Here is a 19,418-nt window from a genome sequence, read left to right as displayed (position 1 = left end):
TAGCTCCCTCCCCCTCCCCGGGCTCCTAGCCGCGACGTCTCCAGACCCCACGTCACGGCGCGCGCCACGCCCGCCCTCACAGCCCGCGGCGCGCCGGCTGACGTCACGGGGCGGGGCCAGTAGGGGAGGCCGGCGCCGCTGACTCGCTGTTACCAGGCGCGTCGGCGGCCAATGAGCGCGCGGCGCCGGCGCCGGCCGCCCTTTGAACTCGGCACGGCAACTTCCTGCTGCTCGGCGAGTCCACAGTGCAATGCAGTATGTCTGTCAGCGCTGCGGCACAAAGAACAGCCATTTTGTGACTGAGCTGGCCCCGCACCAAGCTGCCGGGGGCTCCCGAGCTGGCGCCCGCGCCGGCGCCCAAACGGCCCCTGCCTGCTGGGGCAGGGCGCCCACCCGGGGCAGTGCGAGTAGGGGTAGGAGGGAGGGCATTTTAGGGCTCGAGTCTCTTTCTTTTCGGTCTCCAAAACAAACAAAAAAATCCCTATTTAGCCTCAGCAGCGTTATAAAATGGCTGCCACCTCCAAAGCGGCCAGTTCTGGGCCACGAGCGAGTGCACCGCGCGTGTCTGCGGCCCCCAGCCTCCCGGGGGAGCCAGGCACGGGGTGGGACGGCGAGGTACCCGCAGCTGGGGGCAGCAAATAAATCTAGTTCCAGGACAGTCGCTTTGCAATCAATTTCATCAACATTTCAGTGCTTGAACTGGCACCATGCAGCACAGGGACTCACAGAACTGGGGGGCGACCAGCTCCCGTTTCCCAGCCCCTTCCCTCCTGGCTTCCTTCTGGTGACAGCACTGAAGTCACTTGCAAGGGCCAGTCATTCCAAACACGGGGCAGAGACAGGGCAGCCCAGGACCACCACTGACTCTGCTTTGTATCACTGGAAAAGTTGTCTAGGATCAAATGTCTTTCCATTGTAGCTTTGGGGAGGAACTTTTTAACTGTAGCTTTTTGGAGGAAGCTTTGAAGCAAAGTGCAACACAAAAGTGTAACAAACGAGTATAGTATAAGTGGCGAGCTGGAAAGGATACAAGAGTAACGAATTCGATGGAAACAACCCGAGGAACCGCATTGCTTGCAAGCAGTCCTTCCAGATGGATCCCAGTTTCTCAGACCAAAGATTCCTAGACTCCTCCCTCCCTCCCCCGGGGCTCAAAGGTGCTCCTGCAGCTTCCCCCCCACACGAAACATTTTGCCATAGGAACTTGGGCCTCAGGGGAAGCCGAGAGGTACTCAGGAAGCAAAAACCAAGACTACTCTGGGGTCCAGTGGACTTAAGCTTAGTTTGCCACAAAACAGCTCTACAGGAGAAACTGACCACCTCTTCAGCTTTCCAACTTTCCAAGGAAGTGATGTCACAATTATGTACCTGCGGTAAATTTGGAGAAATTTAAAAAAAAAAAAACACTCTTCCAAGAGCCTCAATATTTCTGGACATTCATCAGGTAGGTCTCAAAACAAAGACGGAAACCCCTTTGAAAGTACCATGCATAGCTACTTGCTGAACAGTGACATCTCTCACCCCCACAAACCCTTCAAAGTGTTTTTCCAGGTAACAGGACATTAGGAAATGAATAGCAGTGCTACTTGACTCTTTTAAATTAGAAAGCAGAGTTTAACCACAAAACTTACATAAGAAAATCAAAACCCACGTGAAACTATGCAAATCACAGAGGGGGGGAAGGAGGGGTAGGGAATGAATTTTAGGCACTGAATCTTAATAAAAGGTTGAAATTTACGTGGGGATTCCTATTTCTACAAATAGCCCATTTTCTTCAGGGAAAAAAATAATTCAATAGTTCAGGATTAAAAATTTTCTATCCAAAATCTAACCAAGACAATTTACAGAATGGGCTACCCAGTTCAAAAGACTTGTCTATGAAACAATTTCATTTGCAAAATATACACATTAAAAAACAAGGATCAAATATTTTTTTAAAGTAGTAAAACATCAAAGTCACCTACTTGGAAAAAAAGTCATATTCAAAAGTTTTAAATTCCCTAATGAAAATGTTATTTGCATAAAATTACAAAAGTAAATGATTTAAAAGTCATAACCAATCACATCCTTGTTAGCTTCATGAATTCGTCACAATTCATAATACACATCAAGAAATGTATTCTTTTTAAATATACAAATCATACAGCAAAATGTCTAAAAGCCTTTATTACTTAGTCACTAAGATACTGCAACAAATGTGAGAACACGATTTAAATAAAGAATACATTTATAAGCTTCAGAAGATAAAGCATTCCATGCGACTATTGAAATAAAACCATGAATTTAAAGGAACTAAGGCTAAAATGCAAGGATTAAAAAAACTATAGCCCAACGAGAAAGCACTGTCTAAATATAAGCATACAGCTGGAAATCTTATATTTCAAATACGAAATAAAATATACAATTGTAACAAGCACAGTAATAAATACAAAAGTATATACTAAGTTTCATTCTCAGAATTTCCGGGATCCCAGGCTTGATTTTATAAATGCAGAAACTAACCATCAAGCAAAGGTTTTCATAAATCCTCTCAAAATCTCTAAAAATGTCAGAGCACCCATGGAAACGGAGAGGCAAATAAAATTATAAACTGAAGGCTATCATTCAAGGGGTCCGTTTTGCAGTTTCATCTGAAAATGCCCATTTTTTCATTCATATAACTTTCTCAAATGTCTATTTACTATAATTTACTACAAGGCTCCTCTCTGGCCTTCAGTTACAAGTTCGGGTATCCGAGATTCTTCAAAGAAAAAAATCTGCCTTGTATGTAAAATGGTGCAATGCAGCAATGGCTAAACCGACAAGGTCATTTTTCTAGAGAACAAAAACCTCCAATCTGAAGTTTATTGAGAGAAACACGGCAGCTTACGAGGAAGACCCCCTTGAATAAAGGTCCCTTACCTTGTGACTGCTCTGAGAGGCCTTAAGTCACAACTCAACTTTCATAAATTGCTACCAAAAAATTAGGGTGTGGCATATTAGCAATCTCAAGGTCACGCTTTAAAAACTGAATCCTAATTAGTCAAATTCTTAAAAATAAAGCAGACAGCTCTCCAGGTCTGTTCCGGTAAACAATGTAGGCTGAGGTTTCCCCAAAAATAAAGGAAAAAAGGAAGAAAGTTGATAGCTCATACCTCGAAGCATTGCTGTGGAGCGAACTGTCCTCCTCTTGGCTTTTGTCCTTATTTCTCATCATCTTTTAATTCTTAAATATTAAGGGGAAGGGGGAATCTGTGTTTGCTTTGAAGTCCTGTGCCCAGGTATTTACTGTCAAAAGTTGAAAGAAAGGTAAGGTCCCAGCTTCTAGCGATGGTTTTTATTAACAGGAACGAAGTCCTGGCAATGTAACGATATTGTTATAATACAACAACGGTAAGCACCTCAAAAATCCCAACATATTACTAATTTTCCTTAAAAAAAAAAAAGGGATAAACCAAACAGGGATAATCATCACTATCAATAAGGAAAGTTTCTCAAAGTAACACACTGGATACAAATAACAATCTATATTATTGCGTCATCCAGTAATTTTTTCTATTCACAAAAAATAAAGCTAACTTAAACATATAAATCTTTCAAATGATCACGATTGTGCATGAACTTACCTGATCCATGTAGTAGGTCCAAAGCCAGAGTCCTAGCTAGCAAGAAAAAAATAGATCCCAAACGATCAAAAATAAAAACAAATTTCTCCGTTAAAAACAAAAAAAAAACCCAAAAATAAATAAAAAGACTCAAGTGTGTCCAGCGGCCAAAAAAACAAAGCAACAATTAATACTAAAACGGGTCCGGAAGATAAAAAAAAACCTCATTAGGAGAGCGTACAAAAATGGAGGTGCGCCATGGCTTCTAAGCTGGGAAAAAACAACGACCTGGGCTCTCAGCACGGCTGCTGCTTTCCAACAAGGCTCGCAAAGCAAGCTCCTAAAAGCTGCTTTTCTCCCCAAAAAAAGGCTCAAATCGACCCCAGGAAGTCGCTAGGAGAGGCAGGGGGCTGCGGGGGCCCCCTGAGGCAGCCTGAAAGTTAGGGAAAGTTGCGTAAAGTGAGGGGAAGGCAGGCAGCTGAGCGCGCGCTCTCTAAGGCACCGCCGCCATCTAGAGCCTCCTTCCCAGCTCTGAGCTCTGCCTTTGATTGACACTCTCTACATTTACCCCACAACTCAGGTGATGTACCATAGACCCACCCCTTCATCTCAACCAAAAAAAAAAAAAAGATCCTCCATCCCAGGAAGCCTGAGGACCCCCACCCCCACACCTCCCTGCCCCTCCAGACCACCCCATCAGAGGGAGGGGGGAGGGTTTCTTAACCCCCTCTGGCACCAGCACCCTTTTTAAGCCAGAGACAAATGTAATTTGTTCCTTTTGTCTAAAGATCTGCTAAATATTACAGTCCTTGAGCTAAAATAACTTCCTCTCTGGACAGGAAGTAGTGTTTTATCAAGCCATTTTGAAAAAGGGATAATTCTTGGGGAATGGAAAGCCCAGCTTAAATACTAATCCTTTAAATATATGACCCCCCATGGGTAAAAATGGTCCCCAAATGAAAGCAAAAGCTGAATTTCGTAAATTAAATTCAAATCTTGCCTTCCTTATGAAGCCTAAAAATTAATGGAAGGCTAATTTTATGGGGGGATTTTCCATCCCAAATGGAAAGGGGGGGAGGGGGACAACTCAAGAGCGCCTCCCTAGTGTTCACTTGCATTAGCGCAAAAATGCACACAACTGGTTTTAATTCAAGAATCTCGATTTTTCTTCATTCACAAAATACCTTAACCCATTACACAGCTTTGCAAAAATATAAATTCATAAACAGTAAATTTTCTTTCCACAGATTCAGGCAAAACATAATTATTCCAATTCAGGGATACGGAAGCATCATGATCACCTTTTAAATAACCAACCACAGGCCCCCATTTCAAAACCGACACAACATACATATATACCCAAGCCATCATTCATATGTCAGGGTGTACATATTCATGTCAATAACGGCAAATTAATAGCTAGTAAGATCTGATGGCGACGTATCACATTTCACAAGGCAAATTCTCCTAAATATCCAAACTGTAACATCTATATAATCGTCACTATCAAGGGGGGGAAAGGCCACACACACAAATTAATCTACTTTTTTTCTCCCAACAAACACGCCACAAAAATATTTAGACATCCAAAGCAAATCAAACAAATCAACGTTCCTTACTCAACACCATAATATTCCACAACTCTAACCTTCCAAGACATACATTTTAAAGTAAAACCAAACAAAAGCAATAATGCAGCCGGGGAAATATATCCATAACTGAAACCCAGTTTCAATTCTACACTTTCTACCCAAGAATTGTGTATCAAAATCAAAATTCTACTTTTGATTTAAACAGACTAAAGAGGCTCAAAGAGAATCCTTCCAAGCACTCAACACGGTTCATACACTCAACACACTGGTATTTGGCATTAATACTAAAAGCAAAATTGTTTACCACCAACCCCCAAAACGTATTCATGTTCGACTTCTTGTTCCTTCTAACACGGCGAGTAAAATAAATTTACTTGCCTATGAAAAGTCTACCATATCTTTTTTAATTTACTGAAATAGGTACTAGTTGATCTGCAATAAATAAAATTCCAATTTTCACCTTGAATTCAAACGAGTCATGACATGATACAATTCCTCTACTTTAACTCCAAATGGTATAGAGTAAGGGGAAAATGCCCTAATAATCCTATTTCACATTTACATGAAATTATTAAACACTACCGCCAAAATTATTTTGTCCTACAAACACATCTCTATAAATTCAAAAACACTTTCCTTAATATTAACTATTAAAATAGAACAGATCAGTTCAATTTAAATGTTCTGAGTAATAACTATTTTAAGATTATTTTATGCTTAACATTTAAAACATAGTTCAAAGGAATCTTTCCCATCAATACAAAACTCAAAGACTAGAACCATTGTCACTGTAAAGCAAAAGCTTACTTTGTTAAAAAATTTCATTAATATCATGGCAAATTAAAGATTCTATTATTATTCATTGATTTCTTTGTAGTGTTTCACAAAGCAGCATCTTAACCAAGCAATCCCATTTGAAGCAAATAAATTTCCACACCTTTGTGTAAAAAAAAAAGAAAGACATCTTAATCAACCAAGTAAAACATTTCCAGCACACCATTTTCATTTTACCAGTTTTATTCAGTAAATTTTACTGCCAGGCAATCGTCAAGGTGAAAATATTAAGGTGATAACTTAGTAGTTAATAAAACTTCAGCTTGGAAAAAAAAGCCAAAACTAAGAAACTTTTAAGTATTAGAAATTTTATTCAAGTTAACATTCCACAAGGTCAAACTCATACAAGTCAAACCACAAAATATTGCAGGTATACAGACTATCATCTGTGAAAATTTATCATCTTCTCCAAATGTCAAAAATGTACTTGTTTTAATGATACAAAGTCTTTAGAAAATCAAATGCACTGTCCACTTGTAAGAAACCTATGTCTTCATTCATTTCATCAGCTCCATGCAAAAAGAACCCTGTCTGGGTTGCATATTATCACAGCACTCTTGTTTTAATCCATTTTCCTCAATCCCCCACAGTGGGCTGCCATCTTGGTTTCTCAGTGGTAGGGTCCATTTGAGACTCTTCAAGCTGACTGGGTGCTTGATGAAAACATTAAAAGAAAAAAATGCTGTTGGAATACCAATCATCTTATTTCTGCAAACAGAACATCCACCCACCTTGAAGATACCCTTACCCTACACAACATTTTAATTATGTAACAGCTTTAAACTATGGAACTTTATAACATAAAAGCAGTACATGCACTCCACACAATATTCCAGTTGTGTGTAGGCCAGAGTTACCAAGTTCTGCTGTCACTGATCCATATGAAACCATACCAAAATGACAGGCAAAAGATGAAATCTTAGTAGTCCAGTTAGTGCACGGACTCCATAAATAAAATCAAACAAAATTCTTAAAACAAACGAAACTAAACTATATATATGTTCCAAAGCTGAAATCTTAAATTTCCCATGCTTCTTCAAATAGAGCTAATCATGAGACCCTGTCTTAAAGGGAAGAATGATAGGATGGTTTTCCTACCCAAAAGAGATTCCTTCTGCTTCAATAACTATTGACAAACAAAGCTCCCACAATCTCTAGCTACTTGTGGAAAAGTGCAGAAATATAAGTACTTATTTTTTAAAAAATCAATAAAACAAATTATCTGCCTGCTTTGACGTTTGTCACTGAGAATCACCAAATTTCAAACAGCAATAAAATAAACAGTAAAATAACAAATTTTACTCATAGAAAAAGAAAGTCACCACTTTAATATTATGAACTCAATGGGTAAAAAGGAGAGCCAGATTTTTCCACTGACAGACACACCATGAAATTAAGTGTTGACACTGGTCTTACTTATTTAAATTTTGCATTCCTCAAACTAAATTCATAGAAAAATCTAAGTCATTGTTACTGATAAGGTCATATTTGCTTATTGGGCACATTTGCTTGCATTCTAAGAAGTTAAAAATTGGGGCCTATCTGTAACATGGAAGTCTATTTAATTAAATTATTTAGGTAACCAGGGCTGGAATGACAGTACAGAGGGTAGGGCAATTTGCCTTGCATGCAGTCAACTGGGATTCAATCCCCGGCATCCTGCATGGGCCGCAAGCACCGCCAGGAATAATTCTTGAGTACAGAGTCCTGAGTACAGAGTACAGAGCCAGGAGTAACCCCTGAGCATCGCCAAGTGTGACCCGAAATGTTAAAAAAAAAAAAATTATTTAGGTAACCAAGACACAGACCCCAGCTTCTAGCTTTAACTGAAAATAAGTCACAATATTGGCAATTAAATTCAAATGCCAAAATATTTTCCTTTGTGTTTGCCAATTTCTATTCAGCCTATAAAGGAAAATCAAGTAACTCATACATTTCACATCATCAGTAAAATATCTTCCATCTTGCAAATGTATTAGTAAGTAATCAATTTCTCTTCAATCACTAATGCTAGATGACCAAGTCCTAAATGTAGATGTAAATATGATGATAAACAATGAAATCAATGTACTGACATCAGGTTACATCAATGGTGATGGTTCAATTAATAATAAACTCACTGGTTTATAATCTTCCAAAACAAGAACAAAAGGCAAAATTTATCCAGTATATTGTATAATATTTCTTCTTAAAACCACTGGTTACTTTCAAAAAACGCCAAAAGAAAACCTTCGTTAATATTAGTCATTCTATTAGAATCATTCTGAAGTTAATAAAATGTACTAGGTGCAAAATAGGATCAGAAACACATGCTGATTGGTCAATACCTATTGACATACATTGTCAATATATGCAAGATGGTAGTTACAATGACACATGAAATCAAGTAACTATGAGGCTTTAAAGCCATAACCAATCCATGCTAAATCTATAATTCTAAGTGAATTAAAGACTAAGTGAGAATTTTGTTAATAAGCAAATGTACCCAGTCAAGAATCTAAAGACTGGGGCTGGAGAGATAGCACAGCGGGTAGGGCATTTGCCTTGCACGCGGCCGACCCGGGTTCAAATCCCAGCATCCCATATGGTCCCCTGAGCACGGCCAAGGGTAATTCCTGAGTGCAGAGCCAGGAGTAACCCCTGTGCATCGCCAGGTGTGACACAAAAAAGCAAAAAAAAAAAAAAAAAGGATCTAAAGACTGGGGAGAGATTTATGAGTAACACATTATTTATTACAAATTGCACATTCTTACAGGAATTAAATAAGCAATTTCTCAAATGTGTTAACAAAAAAAGCACAAGGCCATTGTGAGCCTGAATATTTTCTTGTTAACAAAATCTACAGTCCCTCACTTCACCTATGAAACAAATAGTAGCAGTACCTACCTCATGGGGTAGTAGTGAGAATTAATTTAGAATATGTACATTTACATGGCATAGAGGAAGACCTCAATAAATATCAACTGCTTTCCCTCAATAATCTCAATAACCAAAGAAATTGAAGACCTATAAAGTAGCCTTACTTTAACAAATAATTTATGTTCCAATATATCTCTGAAGAATTCATAGAATCAGAAGGTCAATTAATTAATAGACCATTTCTGCTCTAAAACACAATGTAGTCTACATTAAAATAAGTACACGTGAGCATGTTTAGACTATCAGAGCCTACATGATAACTCTAGTCTCTAGTTATTGCTGGGCTGGGAGTGGGGAACAGGAGGTGGGCGGGAGAATGTGAGAGTGGGGCTACATCATGCAGTGCTCAGGGCTTACTCCTGGCATTGAGGAATTATTCTTGGTGGATGTGATTCGGGGAACCATACAGGATGCTAGAGATGGAACCGGGATCAGCAGTAAGCAAGGCAAATGCCCTAAGTGCTGTACTACCGCTTTGGGCCACACTCTAATCATTTATAAGCTAAAATAGATCAGAAGATAAAGATTTAATGTAGAATTTCATCATTAAATAAATAGGATCTTTTGTGTATGTTATGTTCACAATATGAAATGTTAGAAATTTTCCATCGTGGTATTTATTCACATCCGCTTAAAGTAAATCTGCTTGTTCTAAAACAATTCAACAAGCAAAGGTAAAGATTATAGAAGGTAATGAGTAACAACTCTTCAAATGCCCAAATATCTACACCCAAAAGTTCTGGAAACAATAGTTTGCAGTACAGCAGGCTTCTCTGAAATTCTAATTCCGTAAATCCACTAAAGAACATTGGGACTTTTTAAGACCAAGTAATCTGTCAGCTGAAAGCAAGAGAATGAGTGATCTGGTTTGGGTTTAAGAGGGTACACTCTGTTATCTTAACTTCCTAGCAAACTCCTTTTCTAACAGCAACAAATAAATCTGGGAAAGTAAAATTTCCTGATTACCATTTTTAAAATAGGTGCTTTTAGTGCTATAATTTTGGAATTATGTAATCTATATTATTTTTAGATATTTATTGCAAAATCAAAGAATTGCAATTCAGAACAGAAGCCTATCTGGTCCTGAATGTATCAAGATTTTTAGTGCTTACCAATTTTCATCTTTAAATTTTAAAATATTTACTTGTGAGAATTCATGTGTTTGTCTTAGGACCAAACAGAAGTTGAATGCTCAAAATGATTACAAAATATCAAACTTGGATTCTAAATAAATTAGAAATAAAAATCTAATAGCCAAGCTAAAGAGCAAGCTCAACTAGAGGAGCGCTATGCTGTGCACATGGGAGGTTGGATCCAAATGAAGCTCTGAAAACAGAGCCAGAAGCAGTCCCCAACAAATGTACAAAAACTGTAAAATGACTTAAAAAAGTTACTTATCACTATGAGAATAAGATTAATAAAATCAATTACAGTAATTAAAAAAAGAATTAAGGTTTTAAAAGTAAATCCCATTTCCCCAATTAGGGTGAAAACTTGACTAGAGGTGTTTAAAAAATTAAAATTTAGTAGTTTATCCATAACTTTTATTACATTTTAACTAGTCATACGAAAAAGTTAATATTTAAAGCATATCACATTTTGCTAGTAAATTCCATTAGTGTGAAACAGCAGTTGGTTAATCAACAAATAGTGAACATTCACTATGCACCAGGAAATCTCTGAAAGACAGTCAATTTTTGTGTTACATTTCATCTCTGCACTCTCAATCCCATGTAAAAATAAATAATTTTATGCTGAGCAGGCCTAAGTAGCCATTTATACATCATAAGTTTAAGTAATAAGTAGAATTAAAAATTAACAGGATTCCCAACTGTAATTTTAAAATAATTCTTATAAAACAGCATGTAATCATATCTAAAAAGGAAGAAAAATTCAGTCAAAAATAAAACCGTTTGAAAATCCAGCCAAATCCATTTCTTGAGTATTAGCACTAGCTCTTCCCAACTACTTTCCTCTAGGTAGGAATTAGAAAAACTATTCCATTTCAAGAATCCGATTTCAAAGCAAAATTCAAATATGCAAAGAACATTTTGTTGGGCTTTCAAATTGAAGTTTGCCATTATCTAATTAGAATTACAAGATTAAAATCCAATGAAGTGTGTTCTAGCTCTGTAAGAGAATCTTAAAAGCTTTGGTTCTAACACAGGAAAAGGTAAACCTGACTAAAAGGAATGGACCTAGGCAAGGATAAGTGAGCTTTCCAAACAGGATTAAGACTAAATATTTTCATTTTGGTGACCATTAGCTACAAACTATTCTCAATTCCACAACTGTAAAAGCATAGATAAAATGGAAGAGAATAGTTGTGTTTCAATAAAACTTTATTTACAAAGATGGGGGAAATAGATCAACACTCAAAACTGAAATTAAGTATTAGAAACATTAAAATCTGGATTTTTCTTTGGGAGGTAGGCAGAAGGTCCACCCAGGGGTGGTCAGGGCTTACTCCTGGAGGGCTTGGGAGATTATATAAGGTATCAAGGATTTAACCCAGGGGGGCTAGAGCAATAGCACAGCAGACAGGGCATTTGCCTTGCACGCAGCCGACCCAGGTTCAATTCCCAGCATCCCATATGGTCCCCTGAGCACCGCCAGGGGTAATTCCTGAGTGTAGAGCCAGGAGTAATCCCTGTGTATCATCGCTGGGTGTGACCCAAGAAAAAAAAAAGTGTTCCAAGCCATGCGGTTGGGATTAATAATAATAATAGTAATAAAAAAAAAGGACTGAACCCAGGTCAGCTTCATGCAAGGCAAGCACCTTCCCCCTGTACTACCACTTCAGCCCCAAAAATGTGAATTTCTTTGCATTTAATTTTGCCTGAGTTTCAGTGTGAAAAACTAGAAATATGAGTAAATGAGTAAAAATTCACTCAGGTATAACCTGGTTGACTTATTTCTGCTTTGAGTTTCACAATATACCATTTTCTCTCTTTGGCTCACTCGATCCAATTAGGGTATAGGTTATGCTCAGGTTGGGGGACAGGGCAGCAAAGTTCCAATCCTTGCTCAGAATACCCCATGATGCCAGCCATCGAACCTGGGTACCCCACATGTACAACATGTGCCCCAACTCCTTTGGGCTCTCTCCCTAACCAATCCCTCTATTTTTTCACAATTCTATTTACTCAAACTTTCCAGTCATACTCAAAAATAAAAAATGTATTAAACATGAAAATTGAATAAAACTTACTAAGTGCTTCCACCAACACCTATCAGGGTGTACGGGCGGGCCCTTTAAGAATTCAGGTTCCACATCCCTGAAGAAAGCAAAAAAAAAAAAATGATTAACAGATTATTAAAATGCCATGATTTATTTGGAAACTATGACACTTTATTGTAGTTTATAAGGATTACTCATCCAACCACCAAGAGACATGCATATTTATGAGCTATGACCATCTTCCAAGCAGAAAATAAGACGGCAAAACTAATCTGTTCTTAAATCTGATCTTAAAGAATTTTTAAACTAGCTACAGATGAGATTTACTTATCTATACAAAAACACTTAAGGATCACACCCCCTAAAAAAAAAAAAAAGTAACAAAAGCGGGGCCTAAGAGATGTAACAGTGGATAGGACACCTGCCTTGCATGTAGCTGACCTAGATGATATCCCTGTTTGCCCACACCCAGCAGTATCCCTAAATGCAAAGCCAAGTATAAGCCCAGAGTAGTGCCGGTTGTAGCCCCAAAACGACAAACAAAACAAAATTTAAAAACTCATAACGGCTGGGGAGGTTGCCAAAAGGGCTGAGGACCTACGCAGAAGGGCCAGGTTCCCACTGTAGTGGATGGTCAGTCCCCCTGAGCACCGTCAGGCATTTCCCTGAGTAGTGCAGGATGTAGTTCAAAAACCTACTGCAGGGCAAAAATATTCCTAAGCCTCAGTCCTAAATAACTCCAACAAAATGGATTCTTTTGGGATATTCTCTGGGATTCTTAGGTGAATCTACTTGGCAACCAGAACACAAGAAAAACATTTAATACAGCAGACAGAATTACATCTTCGTCCTTCCACCTAATATACTTTCCAGATTTCTAAACCCTCCATCACTGACCTGCAAGGCCATTATTTTCAACTCTTCATAACTCATACCATATACCTCAATCAACACCATTTTAAGAGAAAATGTCAAACTACGGAGGGAGGCAGTTTCCATGCCACTCCCTCGAAGAACCATACAAATGAACCCCATTCCACCACAAACAAGTCAATGGCCCCCTACTCTATTGATTCCATCAAATCACTTTTATTACTGTACTGAACTGATTGACCTACACTCAGCAAAATCCTTCCTAAATTAGTACCTACTTGGTAACAGAAGCAACATGCTCTCACTTATTAGGCTGAAAAAACCTCTAAAAATTGCACAGGGAAAAGCTTTCGTATCTCAAGCACTCATACAGTACTGTGCTTTCATTAGTCATTCCTGCTCTGAAACATATGACCCCAAGGGCATGTATGTAGAGGTTCTGAAAAAAAGCTCCCTAAAATTTCAATTTAAAGATCAACAATTTCAGGAGTTCTGAAAAGCAAAATATAATTTAAGCTATTATTAAGCCAACTAAACGCTTCTCAATTACTAGGTTTCAAGTTTTCAGATTACATAGCAAATTCTGTACTATCTTAACAAATATAAAGTCCTTTTGTAGCTTAAAAACCTGATCACAATACAGCAGAGATCTCTTTACAATGACCTCTGACAGTCAAAAGTTGGCTCACTCTCCAAGCCCACATTCTCCCTTGAACACAGATCTCACTGGCTTATCTCGATGTTTTTCTGCTTGCCTATTTCCATTCTGGAAAAGCCTGTGTTCTCTCTCCAACATGTATTTCTCCCGCCATCTTGCTCCCCTCCCTTCACACCTTTCTGAAATGTTTCTTTTGTTTTTATTTTTCTTTTTGGGCCACAACAGCAGTACTGAGATCACTCCTGGCAGGCTCGGGGACCATAAAGGGTGATGGAAATCAAGCCAGGTTGCTTGCGTGCAAGGTAGCAAGCACTCTACCTGCAGTACTCTGAGTCCTCTAAACAAGTTTCAATAAAATCTTTCTTGCTACACCAAAAATAAAAAGTAAAATGCTGAAATATCCTCTTCTCAAATTATGAAGAAATTTAAAGCTTCCCAAACATAATCTGACATTGAACACAAAGATGAATCTTAAAGGTAATTGATTTAATCTCAATGGGTACAACTGACTCAAATACTGAAATGCTGAAACAAAAGCCTAGAGGAAATTCTTCACATGTTGATCTGCTAAAATGCTTATTAAAAAGATACTAATGCGCTTATGGGTTCCCATCCACCAAACCAGAAATGAATTCAGATCTCAATTTATACAACCACAAATCTTAGTAATAATGTCAATCTACAAATCCTATATCAACTTCTCCAAGCCTAAAATAGTTATTTTACCTCCCATTTGCAAGAGGAAAATTAAAAACCAGTTTCAATTTTGCTCATATTCCTATCTCTCGTATTCTGCAATAGTATGAATTCATACTTAATTTGGAAATTTTAAGAGTGATGAATAACAATTAGTGTAGCCATTTTGATTGCTGCACCTTTCAAAATGGCGTCAGTCTAGACTTTTATTAGCTCATCTGTGCTAATAATCTTGTGTATCTGGTTTGTCACCTTCTAATGTCCTTAAAATTTTTTTACACTCAAGACTAAATTTGCTGTAATACAAATCTACAAAAATTATTGACAAAAATCACAAATTTATGAAATTCTTAGCACAAATCACAAACCAAGTTAAACCATGTATCTAAACTAATCTAAATTTAAATGGTTATTATTACATAATACACACTGAAGTTATAACTGCCTGCTTGAGAAATACTCAATATCAGTTTACTTTCAAAAAGCAAAAGATATTCAAAATAATTCTAGCTATGTGCATACAGAAACCAAAACTTACTATACAAACTGTGCGATTAGAATGTTATTAAATAATCAAGTCACACATATTTTTCATTTATAAAGTTCAGGATATCTTTGAATATAAACTGTTACGGTTAATTACATCAGAAATAACAGTTAATCTGAAAATTTTAAGTCTGTAGTGAATTATTCCACCTGGAAAGGCAAAGTGTTTTTATATTTGAAAAACATTTAAGCAAGTTAAATAGATCACACCAGGCACATAAACTATAAATAGTTTTACAATCCCAATAGAAAAAATGTTACGTTAAATATGCTGTCTTAAGTACTTGCAATGATTTTCTCTAAATTTCAAAAATAAAAATGCTTTTGAGGCAGCACCCTAAACCTTAAATTCATCGAAACAATGTTACTCCTGTACTGTTTTAATTCCAGGGTATCAGCCTCCATATAATATTTGACCTGGAGTGCCTCAAAATAAAAGTCAGGTACACCAGAGTTTTGGTAATATGCCAAAGTTTCCCAGTGACATGTATGATCCGCAATGCAGTAATATACAAAATTAGTCTCTACAGTTTGTGCAGAAAGAAGATGCAACTTGCTATGGGCTTTACTACAATTAAAAAGATGAGAAGGGAAACTTACAAATGTTATATATTTTAGGGGACTAAGCTCTACAGTAAATGAGTATCAAGACTCCAGCATGGGAAGTTGACATTAGAAGCTGGGTCTTCTGCAGTATACATTGAGTTCTCTTCACTCCATCACACACTTCCCATTAATGCACAAGATGGAGATGGCCCCAAATTATCATTTTCCCCTTCTGCTTCAACAAAGAATAAAATCTTGAAGGAGGAAAGCAAATTAATTGGTTGTCCAGTCTAAATTTTTTAGTAACTGAGAAACAATTCAGTGGACAGTCAACTGAACCTGAAAGAAAAAACATATCCAAAACAACTGGCTTCACATAATGTAACCTTCACAGTCAGGCTCATGAAAAACTTCTAATTAATTATGGGGGCAGTCTCCTTCAGATAATTATTAAAATTATTAACAATATCCCACTCAACCACCAACCTGATCTTTAATGATCCTTAAATTCGCTCGCAATTTCAAAAATAACATTTTGTCTACAAAAATGCTGCCCCTTCTACAGACTTGGCACAAGAATCTCCAAATAGTAAATAGTGAATTTCCAAATAGTAAACATAAACAGGCACTATTATGCAAGTCTACATGCATGAGGATTTCTTTAAAATGAAATTCACTGTGGTCCATTATCTTGCTGCTGATATACAGTAAACAATTCAAGAGTGATTTAATTTTGAAGTTACCAGGTCATTTACAACTTAATTACGATACCAGAATAAAAATCATTTTAACATTTCTGGCCTCCTTCAAGCCATTTACGTGGATTAAATTACACTATTTGGTAGGCCGTAATAATTTTATTGCCTATTTGTACTTAAGCTTATACTATGCTTCACATGTTTGAATTTTAAGCAGCCGAATTCTGCATTTTTAACCGTGTCCAAATACATCTGAATCCCAATCTAGCAGTCTATTATTTAGCATCTTGTTAAGTTGGCTTAGGCTGAAAGATATTTTCACTGTGCTGTATACATCACCATCTCTCAAACTAGTGTTAAGGTCTAGTAATTTTCTTTTTTTTTTTTTCCTAGTAATTTTCTTTTGCAAACTGTAAACACAAATTTGACAGACTGAAAAGAAACTGAGAAGGAAAAAGTTACCTACCAGCAATGGCAAGGAAAATAATTGCCTTTATCATAAACTTTAGTTAAAAAAATAAATCTAATAGCAACAGATAGATGACTATCTTCCACAAACATTTTATACAGATAAACTTGTCCTTTTAAAAACTCGATTGGCTATTAGGTATCCTTAGCATTTTAAGGTAAATTTAATTTTTTTTACATATTTTCTCTACCAATAAAGACTATTTCCAAAAAACTGGTACTTTTTTTCACTCACATCTAGTGATCAAAATGTATAAATATTAAGTTATTTCTACCTTTTATGACTAAGAAATATACAAATCCATTTTCTACCTTGTGAAACTCAAAAATTGACAAAATATTTTAAATTCACTAATAACCTAGAATGTGAAAGGTTTATTTTTTAAAATATAGTTCATATAAGAATCCTAGTACCAACAAAAGTAAAATTCTAGGCCATTTCTAAAATGTAGCCTGTGCCATAAAAATAGCCAAAAATACATCCATTTCATAATGGAAAGCCATTGTGATGACTCAACTCGACTTGCTCGTCATTCTGAAACGCCATTTTACTGGGAAGTACTGAATGTCTTATTCCTCTGCTATAAACTACATATATCAAATGTTTTAATAGTAATGTCATAGTGTTTTGATATAAGTAACAAAGCTTAATGGGCTTTTCTTCATTTTTGGAGGAGAAAAATACAATGTTCAACTGACGAAACTTATAAGTATTTTTAGAGGTGATTAGATTTTCCTATCTAAATGTCGGTGTCGGTAGCTATTACATTTCAGATGTTGTATTAACATTTATTAACATTACTTACTTGTTATACAAAATATTTTCACAGATTTTCTTTATTTTGAAAGATAAAATTCCAGTCTCAGTCTTCAAAATGGCATACCTTTTGACAAGAAAAAAATTCCTAATTTATCGATGAAACAACCCATAGTCATAAAACTATGTATTTTAAACTTTTCATTACATAGAAGGAAAACTAATTATATTTAGCATTTCTCAGAAAATCTGATTTTTTATTTTCTCACCTAAATCTATAAGCTTTTACCAGAATAAGCAACCCTACCAAGTTTTCCATTTTTCCCCTTAAATATTTAAGCGGTTAAAACTGCTTGCACAGTATCTAGTAAGCAGTGAGATAAAAAGAAAAAAATGTATCTTTATGTCTTTACTCTGTCCCAAAATTAAACAAAGGATTAAAGGCCTTCAGTATTTTAAAATATTCAAAATATACATTAAGTTATAGAAGCAATGTTCATTTAATTGTGAGAATTAAAAGATTTGTTAAATTATTCTAAATATTCACTCTGAAATTTCATAATCATTGCTTATGAAAATATAATCTAAGAAAATGAACACCTATTAAGCCTATTTTAGTTCAAAAAGAAATTTACCCAGTCTTACCTCAAAAGGGCTGAATTTGTTCAGAAACATCAACCAAATTTATTTTAATCTTGTAAATTCCTTAAAAAAAAAAAAAAAAGTCAATGTTTAGATTTTTAAACATTTCTTGGCCAAAGTTTCAGTATGATGAAACAATGAGGAAATATTCCAAATACATAAATCTAGAGACAATTTTGAGATGGCTCATCTGCATAACCTGTACATCTAAGATTGTTGCTTCATACCTATCAGTCTTTGTTTTCTTCATCTTTTGGTTGCATGGCCAAATACTAGAAATTAATGCACTGGAGTTGAAAATATAGAAAAATCTGATCTCTGAGCAAATATTATTTTTCTTTAATGCTAAGCAATACACTAAAGTTCAGCCATCTTTAAAGACAGAAAATCATTTAAAAATTCCCTTTACTATCCATAAATACCTTTCAAAATTATGAGCAATTAGAATTCAGCTCCTCCAAGGAGAAATTAGTGAAGCTAAAATGGCCACTGGTTAAAATCTTAAACCACAGTTATCGGATCTCACCAAGTGGTATATTAGTTTTGTCTTTTAAGAAAGTCTAAAATATGTACTATCTCTGACCTTTACCTAATTTTTCAAACCTAGATGCTCAACATTTTTATTTCTCCAATTTCCCACCTCATTAAAAAATGAGGTTAAACTATCCTTCATATGTATACATGAGCACGTATTTTATATTTTTTAATTTCGGTGCCTCAAAGACGACCCTCAGCAACTGGATCCAAAATAGCCACTTAATACCATATCCAGGGCTCAGAAAATTCCAAACTCTATAGTTTTGCAGACCCAAAATGGGTTTTCAAGACCAAGCTGTGCTAAAGGGAAGATGTGCGCAATTGTTAGACCGTGTAGCCCTGCCTGAATTTTTTTTGTATATTTTAAACCTGCGAAAACACCCTCGTAAATATGGAGATCCAGTCGCCCCCCTCCTGGATTTTCAGTCCTACCTCCACCTCCCAAACATGTAGTACGCTTCCTCACGGTAGGACCTGCAACCTTGGCCACCAGAGCCACCGCACGCGAAGGCAAAGGAAGCGGAGAGTAGGGAAGGACACAAAAGGTTCTGCGCATTCCCCGTCTCTGAGCCCCGCAGGGTTTCAACTTTTCCATTCCTCGCCCCAGCAAATGGAGTCGGAGCGCCTGGAGACCCCGACTGGGGCTGCGGAGGGTACGGAGCCCCGAGCCCGAGGGGGCTGCTGGCTGCGGAGGGGGCGCAAGGCCTCGGCACAGCGATTTTTCGTGCATGGAACAAATGCAACAAATATGGCTCCTCTCGCCCTCGCCGGCTCCGAGGCTTCCACCCTCCCGGAAAAGTAACTTCACAAAGGAAAAGAGATCGGGGAGCTCGCCCCGGGTGGGTCCAAGTGGGGCCTTGGGGGGAGTTGCGGGGCGCGAGAGTAAC

At 37.1% G+C, this 19,418-nt stretch overlaps 1 protein-coding gene and 1 long non-coding RNA gene across 3 annotated transcripts in view; both read right to left on the bottom strand.

Annotated features, from left to right (window-relative positions):
* CHD2 (chromodomain helicase DNA binding protein 2) overlaps nucleotides 1–4,149 on the bottom strand; it is a 79,031-nt gene extending 74,882 nt beyond the window's left edge. Inside the window, exons 1-2 of one of the 2 annotated variants that reach the window (XM_055141383.1) lie at nucleotides 3,606–4,149; nucleotides 3,135–3,267 (exon numbers count right to left, since the gene is read on the bottom strand). In XM_055141383.1, coding sequence (XP_054997358.1) covers nucleotides 3,135–3,196 — 62 coding nt within the window. In that variant the 5' untranslated portion in view covers nucleotides 3,197–3,267; nucleotides 3,606–4,149. The remainder of the gene's footprint in view (nucleotides 1–3,134; nucleotides 3,268–3,605) is intronic. The other variant, XM_055141382.1, reaches the window with a different exon arrangement.
* A 2,152-nt stretch (nucleotides 4,150–6,301) lies between these two features.
* On the bottom strand, nucleotides 6,302–19,267 carry LOC129405809 (uncharacterized). Its single transcript, XR_008630776.1, has 5 exons — nucleotides 18,964–19,267; nucleotides 17,998–18,057; nucleotides 17,402–17,479; nucleotides 12,141–12,207; nucleotides 6,302–6,663 (listed from the first exon to the last, which is right to left on the bottom strand). It is a non-coding gene; the product is annotated as an uncharacterized LOC129405809 (long non-coding RNA).
* Between the last annotated feature and the right edge of the window lie 151 nt (nucleotides 19,268–19,418).

This window comes from Sorex araneus, chromosome 6, assembly GCF_027595985.1.
Source record: "Sorex araneus isolate mSorAra2 chromosome 6, mSorAra2.pri, whole genome shotgun sequence".
Lineage (NCBI taxonomy): Eukaryota > Metazoa > Chordata > Mammalia > Eulipotyphla > Soricidae > Sorex > Sorex araneus.
This window is presented reverse-complemented; position numbering and strand designations above follow the sequence as displayed.